We start from the raw sequence: 14,330 nt of genomic DNA, 5'->3' as shown, positions 1-14,330 counted from the left end.
TCTTGAGATTTTCTGTCCACTCAGCAGAGTCATACACACAGCACTTAACATCAGGTATGGTACACTAGATTACGCAACAATATATTAAAGATGACTGAAGTTGGGTCCTGGATTCCATACAAGTGAAATGGCAAAAAAATAAGAGACTTCCAAGATTTGCAGTTTTGCACCACTGATATTCTACCACCCAATTCATATTAGCAGCACACTGTAAACATCTCAAGGTTAGGATGAAAGAGTCAGATTGGTGTGCTATGTAAGTGACGTTCCTTCCCTTACAAACACTCCTCCAGCCTCTTCAAAACAGTACTGCTATTTTGCAGCAATAGAAGCTCATTCAGGATTTTGCGGCTGACTCAAAGCTACAAACGTCTGCTGATTTAAAAGAAAGAGGGGAAGGTAATTTCTGAAGTTAAAACCAATCCCAAAAGTAAGTGGTTTCCAGGGCATCAAATTTCATGCAAAATGTAGATGTTTGTAGGGGGCTTAACAAAAGAGTAGCATTTTACTTTGTAAAAAAAAAAAGTTTTGCCATTAATAATGTAATGGGTTGTGTACTGTCCATAAGACAAAAAGGTGTACTTTATGCAGAAAGATGTATAGGTTGAGGCTTTCTATATTTTGATTTATTATCATTATTATTATTATTATTCATACAGGTTAAACTTCAGACACAAATATTCCTTGCAGGAAAGATGAAGTTAATCTTTGTGGTCATAGTTTGCTTCTGCATTTTGGTGAACACACAAACAGGTATCTTTATTGCAATTCTTTATTGCAATATCTTTATTGTTTCATTCCACCCACCACCCACCTGTCAATTACTTTATTCATTGCAATATGCTTGGAATATGATACAACATTTGAATATAATTAATGTTTAATTTCCTGATGTGTAGTGAGTGAGAGTTGAAACACTATTCTTTTATTACAGTATTTTGAAAACCAGAAACTTAGCTGCTTATTAGATTTGTGGTGATGGAGCAGCAGCTCTTTGTAAAACTGTGACTTTTCACCAAGTGGCTGATGATGAATTTCTTCCGTAATTACAGGTGCCAGACCGATCGAGGATGAAGAAGGTAAAGGGATTTTGTTTGTTTCTGGTTGTCTCACTCAATCCCATCTCTAGTTTGTCTAAAAATGGGAATTCTTGCAAATGTGAAGTTTGATCAAATGTCAGAGGAGATTTGAAAGAAACTGAGCAGCATCAGACACCCCCCGAGAAAACCTCAATTCAACATTTAGTAGGAACAGGAATTAAAACCTGCAATTCACAAAATTACAAACACACATAAAGGTTTTCCTTTTTAAGAAACGGCTCGCAAGGCAGAATGTAAATCACCATATGAAATATCACCATCTGCAATGATACTAAATTAATAGCATTTAGGATGGCTGCACCACTCCTGAATCAGGAGTTGCAGATGTGAAACAGTGCTACCTCCATCTAGTTTCTGAAGCTAGAACTTTGCATCCTGGAATTGGGTCTCCATGGAACCGGTTGCAGTCAGACAGATGGCCATTGATTCCCCTGGCCAGAGCACATTAATCAAATTGGCAGCACCGTGTTGATTAAAGCTAAATTATATGGCCACATCCAGCTGAACTTGAAATTTAAATATTATGTAGCACTATTCACTTTCCTGGGGTTATTTGGATTCATATAACATGCTTTAAAGGCCCACCATGGATTCTATGACTTCATATTTCGGGGTCTGGTTGCTTTTTCTTTCGTTCTCCCCAAACATTTGCAGCAATCAGGTGGAGGAGAAAACCAGCATTCAACACAATGAACAGCATATTCATGTAGCAGAAACACTCCCTCCACCTCAAGGTGGTGTGTATAATACTTGAGTGGCCTCTAGTAGCACTTTTATACATAGGAAAGCTGTGATTTAAGAGGAGACCTTGGAAACTGCATGGAATTCCCATTTACTTCATAGTTTTGGTAAAAGGATCACCCAGCCTTCTCAACAGGTGGTGCTACTTGCCTGGTGAGAAAAAACACTAGAGGTTCCATGTTCTCTTGAAATTGTAAAAAGCACTTGATAGTGCCAGAGATTTAGGGCATGGTTTTTATTTCTTTTAAAGATATATCTGTGGCCAATATTTAAAGGCAGCTAATATTTGGACCAATATGGTAGTGGGCCTTGAAGACCTGCCTTCATGCCCATGGCTACCTTTAAAGGATGCCACATATAGCTTGTGATGTCAGAGCAACTTCTCGTACTATAATAATAATATGTATATTTTTTAATATCCCGCCCATCTGGCTGAGTTTCCCCAGCCACTCTGGGCGGCTCCCAATCAAGTGTTAAAAACAATACAGCATTAAATATTAAAAACTTCCCAAAGAGGGCTGCCTTCAGATGGCTTTTGAAAATAGGATAGCTGCTTATTTCCTTGACAATCTGGTGGGACGGTGTTCCACAGGGTGGGCGCCACTACCAAGAAGGCCCTCTGCCTGGTTCCCTGTAACCTCACTAATCAGTACATCCGTTCTGCAGAGACTGTTTTCCTGTTGTACCTTCTCTCCCACAAGGGCGTAGCTCTGAACAGCAGCTTAAATTGCTTTGAATAAATACGTTTGGAAACAGATGTAAGCAGCATAGTTTATTAAGGCGACTGTGCTAAAGGGTAGCACCAGCCCCATTCAGGGAACGTGACTAAAAGGTACTTGTTTAGGTAGCATGAGTCTTCAATCCTAAATGTTATCAGTGGAGAAGAACCTCATGCATATTTTGTTTTAGACCCCTACAGGCAGCCTGCAAATATGCCCTACTGGCCTTTCACAACCACCGATTTCTGGGCATATGTGGAATACTTCCGTATCCTGGGAGCATACCATAGAATCAACGAGATGGCCAGGACCTTCTTTGCTCATCAACCTCTTGGAAGTACTCTTGGATATCATGTCCCAGATCATGAGCACTAACTCACTTGGCGATTCCCAACAATTACCAATGCCAACGGATCACCAGAATTGCTTTTCTAACAACTGTGTTATTCCACTGCTTATTTTATATCAAATACGTAACTTCTGTTCCTGGTACTTCTAATGTTAATCTTAGTGTGGGTTCTTTTTAGTAGACTATACTTACTATTTACCTTTTTTTGCAAGCAGAATAAAGAATTATTTGATTCTAATGTTTTCTCTAGAGCCCCATGTATCCATAGTGCTATAAATCTACTGTGTGATGACAATGCATGAGACTACGATTAGAAACACAGTATGGTTCAGGAAACAGCATCTCAAAAAGGATGTTGTAGAGTTCGGAAAGAGCAACCAAGATTAGTGCTAGATTAAGTCCACTATGAGAAACTGAATCCTTTTAGTTTGGGGGGGGGGAGGGGTGAGGGTAGACATGGCAGTAAAATATAAAATGATGCATATGTGGAGGAAGTTTTTCTCCTTTTCAAATAATCCAGGCGTCATCCAATGAAGTCGGAGATTTAGGACAGATAAAAACAATTGGTTGTCACACAGTGCGTGGTTACACTATAGAAAGCCGCACTCGCAGAGCTACGAGTGATCGCCAAAGAAGAAGACGACACTAGTTGCCATGACAAGAAGTGATGGCTAAAACTGTTTTTTAAGGGGATTAGACTAATTTGTAGAGGATAAGTCTGTCCATGGCTACTAGTTTTGATGACTACATACTGCTTCCAGGATCAGAAAGACTTGGCTCAGTGGTAGAGTACGTTTTGCCCACAAAAAGTCCCACAACCTCCCATGACTTTGGTACAGCTGGGAAGGGCTCATGCTTAAAACCCTCGAGATCCACTGCCAGGCAGTGTGGACATTACTGAACTAGATGGACCAATGGTCTGATTTCAGTATAAAGCAGCTTCTGAGGAATAGCTGTAGGCAGTGATGCTGCCAGGTCTGAGGTGCCCTGGACAAAGTGGCATCTGGGGAACCCATGTCATCCTGGTCAATCCCTCTGACTCCCTGCTATTCTGTTCCACACACTGAGTGATTTGAGGTTTTTAAAAAAGTAACCACACTGGCATTTTTCACGCCTTTGTCTACCTTCTTCGAATCTTTTTAAACCTTTTCAGCAGTAAAATTCTAAAACCCTCTGGATAGCTCAGTTGGTAGAGAATTGGCCTCTTAATTTCAGAGTTGTGTGTTCAAGCCCTACTTTAGGGTTGGGGGAAAAGAGTCCTACATCACAGGGGGTCAGAGTGGATGACCCTCATGGTCCCTTCCAATTCTATCATTCTTTTTTATTATATTTTTTATTAGTTTTCAATTACATTCCAATACAGTAATAGCCTCAGCATAACAATACCAATTCACAATACAATTACTAACACGAATGCTTTTTTTCTGGGGGGACTCAGGGGTATGCATACCCCTAAACATTTTGTGATCTAAGTTTGGCCTCATTGAGGGGCAGTATTTCAATATGAGTAGGGAAATGAGAGTACCCCTAAACATTTTTTTAGAAAAAAAAACCACACTAATACCAATCATTCAAATACCAAATTATATTAGGTGCCCCCCCCCCGCGTACTAGAATTGATGGTTTGATTATGATTTTCTTTATTCCTGCGTTCCAAAATCTTTCAATTATCTGATTCAAGCCCCACGGAGTCCAATGGGACGTATTCCCAGGTGAGCTTTAACATTTGCCCAATCTGTGAAAGTTATCTCTCCGGATAAATTAAAAGCTGGGATGGGGAGAAGGGGAGTTGCTGTCGCTCCCCTTTCTTCCCAAGCGCTGCCTGGATCTCCTCCCGCCGCGCCGCACCGCGCCGCTCCGAGGGAGCCAAAAACGCCGCCCACGCCCACCAGCTCCGCTTTCAAAGGAGCCCGGAGAAGAACGCCATAGAGACGGCGCTCCTCCCGAGAGCCTAGAGAGACCGGAAGCCGCTTCATGCTCCGACCGGATGTTGGAGGGTGGCCGGAAAGCTTTACAGAGGGTCGTGGTCATGAAGCCGGCGGTGGACGAGATGTTCCCTGAGGGCGCGGGGCCTTACGTGGACCTCGACGAGGTGAGCGGTCGAGCCCCGGGTGCAAAAGGCGGGGGCCTCGCACGGGGCTGTCGCTGGCTTAAAACCCCCGCGCGGCCTGGGCTCTTTCTCTGGTTCGTTCCCCTCCCCGGGTGTAAAGGGAGAGGTGCTGAGTGAGAGACTGGGTAGGGGCGGGGGGCGCCTCTCAAGGGTCTTCTAGGTGGACCTTTGGCCTGATCCAGCAAGGCACCTCTTACGTTTCTAAAGCTGGCGGGAGGGTGTGTGTTTGTTTTTAATTTTTTGTGCCACGCCTTTCCCCCCCTGGCAGGGACTCGAGGCGGCTTACAGATCAAAAATATGAACAGAATAAATCACCGGGGGGGGACCCCCAATTAAATATTGAAAGAATATAATAGGCATAAAAATGCGGTGATAATATGTGTGAAGCTGAGAAAGGATTTATTTATTTTTTGGGCAACCTTCAGTCCCCGCCCCTCCCATGCTTGCACTTTGGATCCACAGGCACGTTCGAGCTTCCTGTATGATACTGAGGTTTTGAAAAAGACAGAGAGGAATATCTCACAAAAAACTGCTGGGAGGCAAAAATAACTTCAGCCTTTTGTTGCTAATCCCCCCCTCCCCCAGCAACTTGATCCAGTTGTCTGTGAGTCTTATGAGGAGGAGAAAATGAAAGTATGGGGTGCATTGTCAAGAAGTGAGCATTGCATCCTCGCTATTTCTTTCGAGTAGTAGTTGCTGCCCTAAAACTAAGTTTTCAGGATGCCTTATGGAAAAGTTACAAACTAAAAATCCATGCAGTAAAACAGAATGGAAGTTAAGCATATAAAGGCAATGTATGAACATGTCACCTGCATTGTTCTTCAGAAACAGTTGGAAGACATTTTTTAGTTTGATGTTTACTCATCATCATCAGTGTTTGGATCAGTGTTTTAATAATGAGCCTTTCTCGCATTATGCTTTTACTCTTAAAAAAAGTTTTTACTAGTTTTCCAATATTATTTCAATAATAGCCCCATTATAACAATGTCAAATCATATCCAGTTAATACAATTATTAATACAAATTATACATTTTAGTTAAAGTGGTCCCCCACATGCTAGATTTGATGGCTTCCTAAGCTTTTATTCTGCATTCCAAAATTTTATTAATTTCAGTTACATTCCAGTTAAATTTATAATCCTTTATAGAACAGCTGCATTCTTGATGATTTCTGTTTGTGTTGTTACATTAAGTATTAATAAAACTTCAAGTGAGAACCTCTGTAATCATTATTCTTTCCTGTGTGTGACAATTATTTTGTCCATAATGTTTTTTCCTGCCCATGTATGATGTGTCTTTCTTTCCTCCGATTGTTTCTGTTACCTATCATGACTTGGGTGTGTTGTACATAGCCCAGAGCTCCTTTTGAGGAAGGGTGATTTATAAATATTTAAAATACATAAACACATAGCAGAAACAAAAGAAATTACAGTTAAAAGATGGGAGAAATAAAAATGATCTTTGCCTGGTACCAAAATGGCATCAGCCAGGCAAGTAACTTTTCCCAGTCAGCTATTTATCGGGTCAACTTTGAAAATTTTGGATCTGGCATAATCCAAGGTCCATTTGGTATTGCTTCTGTTCCATTGCTGTTCTGCAGATCTCCCCAGCAGGGCATCTCCTGGTGCCCTGGTGGATTTCTGTGCAATTCATTTTCCATTATTATTTCTGGGCAGGTGCTTTCCCATTATTGCTATTATTTACCCCGCACCTTTATCCAAAGGAGCCTAGGGCATGAAAAGATTATTTGCATCCTTTCACTTGAAAGGGACAAAATGAGGGTCAAGCCTGATTAGGCTACTATTCTGCACTAAGGGCTGCAGGAGATGAAAGTGTATAGTGGCGTAGGTAGAAAATCATAGGCAGTCAGATCTGGAAGTTTGAGATCCAAGATGAAAGGGTATATGAAACAGTGCAATAATGATTCTCTGTATATTGCTGCTATAGTTGATTAAATACTATTATTTCTCAGGCTGGTGGAAGTACAGGTTTGTTGATGGATTTAGCTGCCAATGAAAAGGCAGTACATGCAGACTTCTTTAATAGTAAGTATTAGTTACATTTAATTCTTAAACCCATCATGTATATTTTAGCCACTGTCCAGCAGATTGTAAATTGGTTTTCTAACCAGTACTTAGAAAAAAGCTTCCATTTAGAAATTAAAGTACCTGTACGGGGAACCTGTGGCCCTCCAGAATTGTTGAACTCCTAACTCCCATCATCTCCAGCCAGTATGGCTAATGGCCAGGGATGGTAGAAGTGGGAGGTCAGGAGGACCATAGGGGTCTTCTTCCCTTCATTAAAGCAAAAAACCTGTTTGAGGAACAAAGTTTCCATAGCAGGAGGGGAGGGTTAAGCCATAGATGGAGACTTTTTTTAAAAAACTATCTGTTAAACTCAAAACACATGTGCCAGGGCAATTGGGTGTCTTGGTTTTTTTTGGGGGGGGAGTTTTATTATTAAATGGGTTGCCAGCTAAATAGAAACTACTGGGAAATTCTTCTGCATGGTGATAGTAACGTGTGGAGAATGTATGCTGATCCCTCAAATTGCATTTATTTATAGCTATTCCAGAAATGCCCAGTGCTAGTGTGATGAGACTAATTTTGAGTCTGTGTGGTGAATATCCACTCCATTGCATCCAATGTTGGTCATACTCCAGAGCAAAGCTATTGAAATGAATGGGCATGATGAACTTTGGTCCATTCGTTTCAGTGGGCCAACTCAGAGTGTCGGACTAGGACCTGGGAGACCAGGCTTCAAATCCTCACTCGGCCATGAAGCTCACTGGGTGACTCTGGGCCAACCACTGCTTCTCAGCCTAAACTACCTCACAGAGTTATTTGGGGGGGTTAAATGAGGAGGGGTAGAACCATGAGCGTCTCCTTGAGCTCCTTGGAGAAAAAGGTGGGATATAAATAAATAACACTTAGTTGAATACAACCCATGGGTACTTAGTAAATGTGACTTGGTGGGTTCCATATGGTAACCATTTTAGTATATTGTTTTGGTGACTTTTAGTAGCCCTTATAATGAACATGCGGGGCAAGCTTCCACACATCCGCTTTTTGGGGAAGTGCCCATAAGTCTGCTGGGATACCCAGCAGCACACAGTATCCTTCCTTTGGCTTTCCATGATTGCAGGGGGCATACATAGGGAAGGTTTTCTGTAGTGTTGCACTGAGCTTTGGTATTTCCTTTGCATGCTTCAAAGTGCATCACCTGCAAAGGTAGTTAAGGAATGGAAGAGACATGTGTTTGCACAAATACAGAGAGGGCAAAAAAACTATGTTAAGGAAACCAGAAGTGATAGTGGCTGAGAGAGTGGTATGGGTTCATACTTGTGGGAACCTGAATCTGTAAAACAGGGTGGGATGGAGAAAGCCATTTTAAGAAACTGGTCATTAGATACCAAGGCTAACAACATATCTCACTGGGTTGTATCCAGAGAACCATGCTTACTGGGAAATAGGATTTGCATCATTGCTTAGCTCTTCAGAATGGTTTTAAAAAATCAGAATAATTAATATGCATGATGTTAATTCACTGCCTTGTTTTTTGTTAGATTTTGAAGATATGTTTGATGATGACGATATCCAGTGAAATTCAACTTCCTGCTGTGCTAAATACCTAAGTTTCTTGTGGAAGCAGACTATATTCCTAACAAAAGATAGGAAAATGTGAATATTGTCTCCAAGCCATGAAAGAGCACTTCGAAATGGCCAAAGGTGGTTGAAGAGAATTGTGGAGTTCTTTTCCTCTTATAATGTTTAGATGTGCAGTTGTGCAGGCTTGCTTCAATAAAATCTGAACAAAACCTCTCATGTCTGATTATGCAGTTGACTACTGGAAATATGGCTTTTTCTTAATGTTATTTGGAATGTTGTATGCTTAGGATGTAGCATTTTTAGTAAAATCCCCAACAATAAAAAATAAAAGCAAGTGGGAGTTTTAACACCTTGAATCCTAATAAATCCATTTACTTGTGAGTGGCATGTTGAAAGATCATTGGGACTATACTTCCAAGTGTGTGCTTTCCTCACTCCCAGTTTAGCTAGGGAGCCCAGCATATTTGGCCAATGAAAATATTCCTGTAGAATATGAGTAAATCTTGTTTTAGAGCTCATTTGGCTTCTTGCCATTGTATGGTTCTTTATTTTGTAACTCATTCTAGCTACTGGTGGTTTGTGACAAGACTTTTCCATAAATACTGAAGAGTCTTTATGGTACATGCAGAATATTTCCTCCAAAATAGAGCAGAGTTTTTAGATGAATATCTCAATTGTGCTCACGTTGCTTCCTCAGTCTGTGGGGAAGCTAGCTATTTTCTTTGACACATTCTAAAGCCACATGCAGCACATCAAAACACAGGCTCCAGTACAATGGTGCTTGGTTTTCTTTGTGTATATTAATCTGAGCTCTCAGCAAAGTGGAACGAAGTATTATTACCAAAATCAGAAAAGCAGTGGTGAATCTGAAAATGAGGTCTCCGGGAGAAGAATAAAAAAATGCTTTTACATTGAGTTATCTGCCCACTTTTATTGTATGCATCTAATACTATAAACTTCACATAGTAGAATGAGAATGTTGCAAGAGTTTAATCTTTATATTTTAACAAAGTCTTGCTTCTCTCTGGTTTCTCCCATTTACCCAGTGGGAAATGCTGTAACAAGTTTGAGAACAGGGCTTCTACAAGGGTAGTATATTTAAACCTGACTCCAGATTAAGACCAAACCTGACATAAACCATTAAAAGTATTCTCACACTCCCCAAACTGAATAAAACAGATTGGAACCAATTTGCAATGTTCTGCATGCAGCGAAGACAGTGGCAATACAGCTACTGGCTGATACTCCAGTCCAAACCTTTGTGCTGGCTTTGAGAATATGTTGGACTGGGGGAAGGTGTCCCGCTGTTTCTTGTACCTACAGAGTAACACCAGCAGCACTCCCCTGGCACAGCTCTGCATTCTGCATGCTGAATATGAATGACGATTCACATCCCAGACCTCCACATGTGAACAACTGGGACAGTGAAAGCTGCAAGATAAAACTTTATGTAATAAAGGGCACACAAGAGTGAGGATGGGGTAACACTGAATCAGATGGAAGAAATTTGCCTCCACAGAATCACTCTGGGTAGTAATTCTGGACCCAAATAGTAATTTAGTACTGGAAGCATACTATCTCATCTATGACCAAAATCCTGACGGTGATCTTGAAAGGGAGAAGGACATTTGGAAGAAAAAGTGTTAACAGGCAGTGACTTCAGTTACTCTCACTAAAGGCAAACACTTATTCCCCTGATGGATGGAAGAAAGGAAGAAGACACTCAAAAGATCTGCATTGGGACAGTTTTTGGTTTTTTTTACTTGTTCATTATCTGGAAGTAGGGAGTGTTGAGCAGTGAAGTGGCCCAGTTTGCTCATGACAACAGATTGCTCGGAGAAGGAAACCAAAGCAGATATTGAAGAGCTCCCCAAAGGTATCTCCAACGTGAGTGAAAGGAGCTGCAAAATGACACTTGGGGTGCAAGGTATGTACCTGTAAATAAAGCACAGAGAGGCAAAAATATTGCACTGAAGTATGACAGGGTTTTTTAAATAATAACGATTAATACAGTGGCCTTGGGGAAGTCTATTCCTTCAGATAAGCCTTTCCATTTTATGCCTTCCTCCTTAATATAAGGCATTGACAGAAGTTAACTATGAAGAGACATAAAACTGGAGGGACAAAAATGTTAATAGAAAATCTCAGCAATAGTGGCCTCACTAGTGGCAAATCGTGACCGATGGGAAACATCACAAAAGGGTTTATTAGGATTCCAAAAATGCTTGGAAGTTTGTTTTGTTTTTAAAGACTCCTTCCATGCAACCCCTTGAAGACCAAAGAGCAATTTTCAGCAAGTATTGGGGATGCTCCTAGGAAGAAACACACACACACACATTTAGAGGTCTGTATAATTGAACAAGGACAACCGGGGCTCCTAATTGCTAGGAAGAGCTGCAGGTATAAATATAGCAGCAGGTGTTTGGATCCCTTTTTCAGTGATGCTGAATGTGCGGTCAGCAGATAGTTCAGTCGGTAGAGTATGAATCTCTTAATCTCAGGGTCATGGGTTTGAGCCCCACTTTGGGCAAAAGATTCCTGCATGCACGGGGTTGGACTACTAGATGGCCTATGAAAAGATTTGATTCTGTTTCTTCTACCTGCATTCTCTACATGGAGGTTGCACAAATGAATGACTGTTAGACAGTAGCTTAAGAAACTGGCTTTTATCCTAATTTCAGCTTCATTGTGACCTGGATATCTTTCAGCAATTTACATTTCATCTGTGTCTGCATGCACTGCTTACTGATTTGTTTAAGCAAATATATAATTCTCAAAATTTAGCGAGCTTGGGGCTTTCCCATCAGGTAGGGAATCTCCCTATGTAACACCCCCACCCACCCAGCCCAGTTCTGCTTTCATTAGCAGAAGCAAGTTAAGTCTGTGACTGCAAAAAAGATGTGCACATACTTAATTTTATGTCCAGAGAGAGCAATCAATAGGATTCAAGAGTTTGTGTAGACCTTTAAAGAAACAGGAACTTCCACAGCCTGTGATAACTGTGATAACTTTTCCACTTTATTGAATGTCATTGGATGTAACAAAACAACTACAGACAAATTTTAAGTCCACAGTGGAGGTTATGACAATGAATAGTACAAATGATCTGCCCTGGTTGTAATTGGTAATGAGATTGACTTATTTTTAAAAGAAGTGGGTTGTTATAAGAATCAAAACAACAAAATGAAACAAAAATAATAGTCTGGGCAATGAAAGAAGGCACCCATTGCCAGGCACTGATTAAGGAAATGGTCGTGGGCCCAATAACCTGTATTAAGCCATCTGCTGGCTTTTTGTTTTATTTATTTAATTAATACAATGTTCTATACAGGGGCGAATGAAGGCGTCATAACACCCGGGGCAGGGCGTCGCTACGTAGGGCGCATGCATGCCGTCGCCACGTACGACACATGCACCGTACATAGCAATGCCGCCCATGCGCTGTACATAGCGGTTTTCCGATGGCACCGCTCCAGCGCCATACCGACAGTGCTGAGATCCTCTGCTTGTGGCTGCAGCCACAAATGGAGGATCCTCTACATGTGGCTGTAGCTTTTTAACTTTGTTGTGGGAAAAAGGATCACTGCTTTCTTGCGTTCATGCGAGACCAGAGGCCAAGTTGGGAGTTTTAAAGAAATTCAGTGCAGGGAACAGGAGGGTCACACTTTCACGAGGGACAGTTCTAAATAGTTGGCTTACAACATGTACTTAGAACTGGCTGAGTTCCTGTTCTACCGAGTTATTAGCATGACACTTTAGCCTTGTCCAAGAAAATTAGCATAAAAGAGGTCCAAACTGCAGGGACTTCTGTCTCTTTTAAGATCTGTAGAGAATGAAAAACATAACCTGCCGTGTCCTTGCCCATCACAGTGCTGCAATGGCTTCATCAGATGCACTGAAGTGTTACCCTGAGTTACACATGGTTAGGGATGGAAATCTGCAAAACAGTCTTTAAGATGCATTGCAGTAAGATACCACAAGAGTCTTTGTTGTGTTTATTATGCGTGTTGTGTGCAGCCTTGGGAATTAACAAGTTCAAAGTAAAAGAAATGACAAATTTTTTCCCCTCTGCTAACCAGTTAATTTTTTCAGCTGAACTTTTAACATGGGCGAGGTGACAGGAAAAGGCACCAACTTCAAAAAAGCGCCAACTTTTCGCGACAAAGGAAAAATCGGGAGTGTGCTCCCTGTCCTTTAAGCCATTTTCGGCCCCTGACATCATATAGATTAGACCTGGGAAAGGTGGGCGTTGCTGCCTCGAGGTTCCTCGCTGCTCTTATAAGGCAATATGAATGTTTTTGGATTTGAATTGCAGGAAAAACAAGGATTTCCACTGTCAAGACATGATACAGCTACGGGGGAAGGTGCTAGGGAAGAACTCGCCCCGTGATACTTCCCTCTCTGTCAAAAGCACCGTGACAGACAAGTCTTTCCTCCTTGCTGTTAATATGATTGCGGGACCTTTTCGGTGGTTCTGTCAAGCTATTGATTGCAGTGCGCTGTGCAAGCTGCTCTGAAAGGGACGAGCCCAGCGGGTCACAAGAGCAGCTCTCTGAAGCAGAACTGCATCATGCAGTCATTAAGAGGGAGACCCCCCATTGTAGGGAGGAATTGGGGGCAGCAATTAGGACATTCTTTTCAGGGTCCCTGCAGAGAGATGATTAAAAGCGCTGCGGCTGGTATTGCTGAAAGACAGGTAGGTCACAGTTCAGGCCGCACAGAGGAAAAGGCCCAAACGCCACGGGTTTCCTTTTCATTTCGGTGGGGAAAGCACGAGAAAGAGGTCTTTCACCTCAGCCAGATGGATCTAATCTGCTTTTCATTGATCAGTGATCCAGGCACTGATAGTAATGGGGAATATTGCTCAAGACAAGAATGCTGCGGGAGCACACTGGAGGATGAGCTCACCATTCGTATTCCACATGATGTCAGCACTTAACTGCAAGTGCGTGTGTGATGCTGCCTTCCTTGTTTAATGGGTTCAGTACCAAGGATCAAGGAAATGTAAGGAAAACTCAGATTTTTGAAATCGCCAGTGCCTTGGGTTATTTTTGCCCTCCGCCTTGCGCTGAAGCATGGCCAGAATATTGTAAACACCAGGAAGACTGAACTGCATGCATGCGATTTTGTAGAATAAAATCAATGTATTTTTTTTAAATAAAAAAACCCAGCAATGTAATTGTCTGAAATTCTGAGGATTTTTACATGGAATTTACCGTCGTTCTCTTGTGTTTTTAGCAGTATCCTTCTATGTATAAATTAAACAGCAAATGATTTTCTTGCCCTGCCAGGCAAAGCTGCACTTTCTAATTTTTGTGTGCCCGGGGCAGCTGTTAAAGGCTCAGAATCGGGGCCAGCAAGAAAGATGGCAATCCTACCCTGGAATCTTTTGAATAAGGGATCTTGATATCCTTTTGGAAACAGCCACCACTCTGTTCAGGTCTGTTCTGCTTGGGGCATTAGCATGAGCATTTTTGTTACTCCCACTTTTGATGGAACTGATTGTTTAATTCACCCCTCAGGACTTCTGCAAAAGTAAGGGATCCCTGAGAAGGAAAGAGAAATGTGGGGTGTTTTCTGGTGAAGCTGTGGGATGGGTTAGTGACGGCTGATGGGCAACTTTAAAGTTTCCTGGATAACAGAAGGAAGGTTCAGGGTGCTTACAATCAACGGCTTAACTTGCAAATGGATCATTGTGATCTC

The 14,330-nt window shown here is 41.7% G+C and overlaps 2 protein-coding genes across 2 annotated transcripts; both read left to right on the top strand.

The window, feature by feature from the left end:
* The first annotated feature begins 665 nt into the window (after positions 1-665).
* On the top strand, positions 666-3,065 carry OTOS (otospiralin). Its single transcript, XM_035134150.2, has 3 exons — positions 666-753; positions 1,053-1,079; positions 2,751-3,065. Exons 1-3 carry the CDS (start codon positions 696-698, stop codon positions 2,933-2,935), a joined length of 270 nt encoding a protein of 89 aa, XP_034990041.1. The 5' UTR covers positions 666-695; the 3' UTR covers positions 2,936-3,065.
* A 1,812-nt stretch (positions 3,066-4,877) lies between these two features.
* On the top strand, positions 4,878-8,838 carry COPS9 (COP9 signalosome subunit 9). The gene is made up of 3 exons (XM_035134054.2): positions 4,878-5,001; positions 6,992-7,064; positions 8,585-8,838. The coding sequence occupies exons 1-3, from the start codon at positions 4,897-4,899 to the stop codon at positions 8,620-8,622; spliced, it is 216 nt and encodes a 71-aa protein (XP_034989945.1). The 5' UTR covers positions 4,878-4,896; the 3' UTR covers positions 8,623-8,838.
* The last annotated feature ends 5,492 nt before the right edge of the window (positions 8,839-14,330 follow it).

This window comes from Zootoca vivipara, chromosome 5 (genome assembly GCF_963506605.1).
Source record: "Zootoca vivipara chromosome 5, rZooViv1.1, whole genome shotgun sequence".
In the NCBI taxonomy this organism is placed as follows: domain Eukaryota; kingdom Metazoa; phylum Chordata; class Lepidosauria; order Squamata; family Lacertidae; genus Zootoca; species Zootoca vivipara.
The sequence above is the reverse complement of the archived record's forward strand: the minus strand, read 5'-3'. Positions and strand labels throughout refer to the sequence as shown.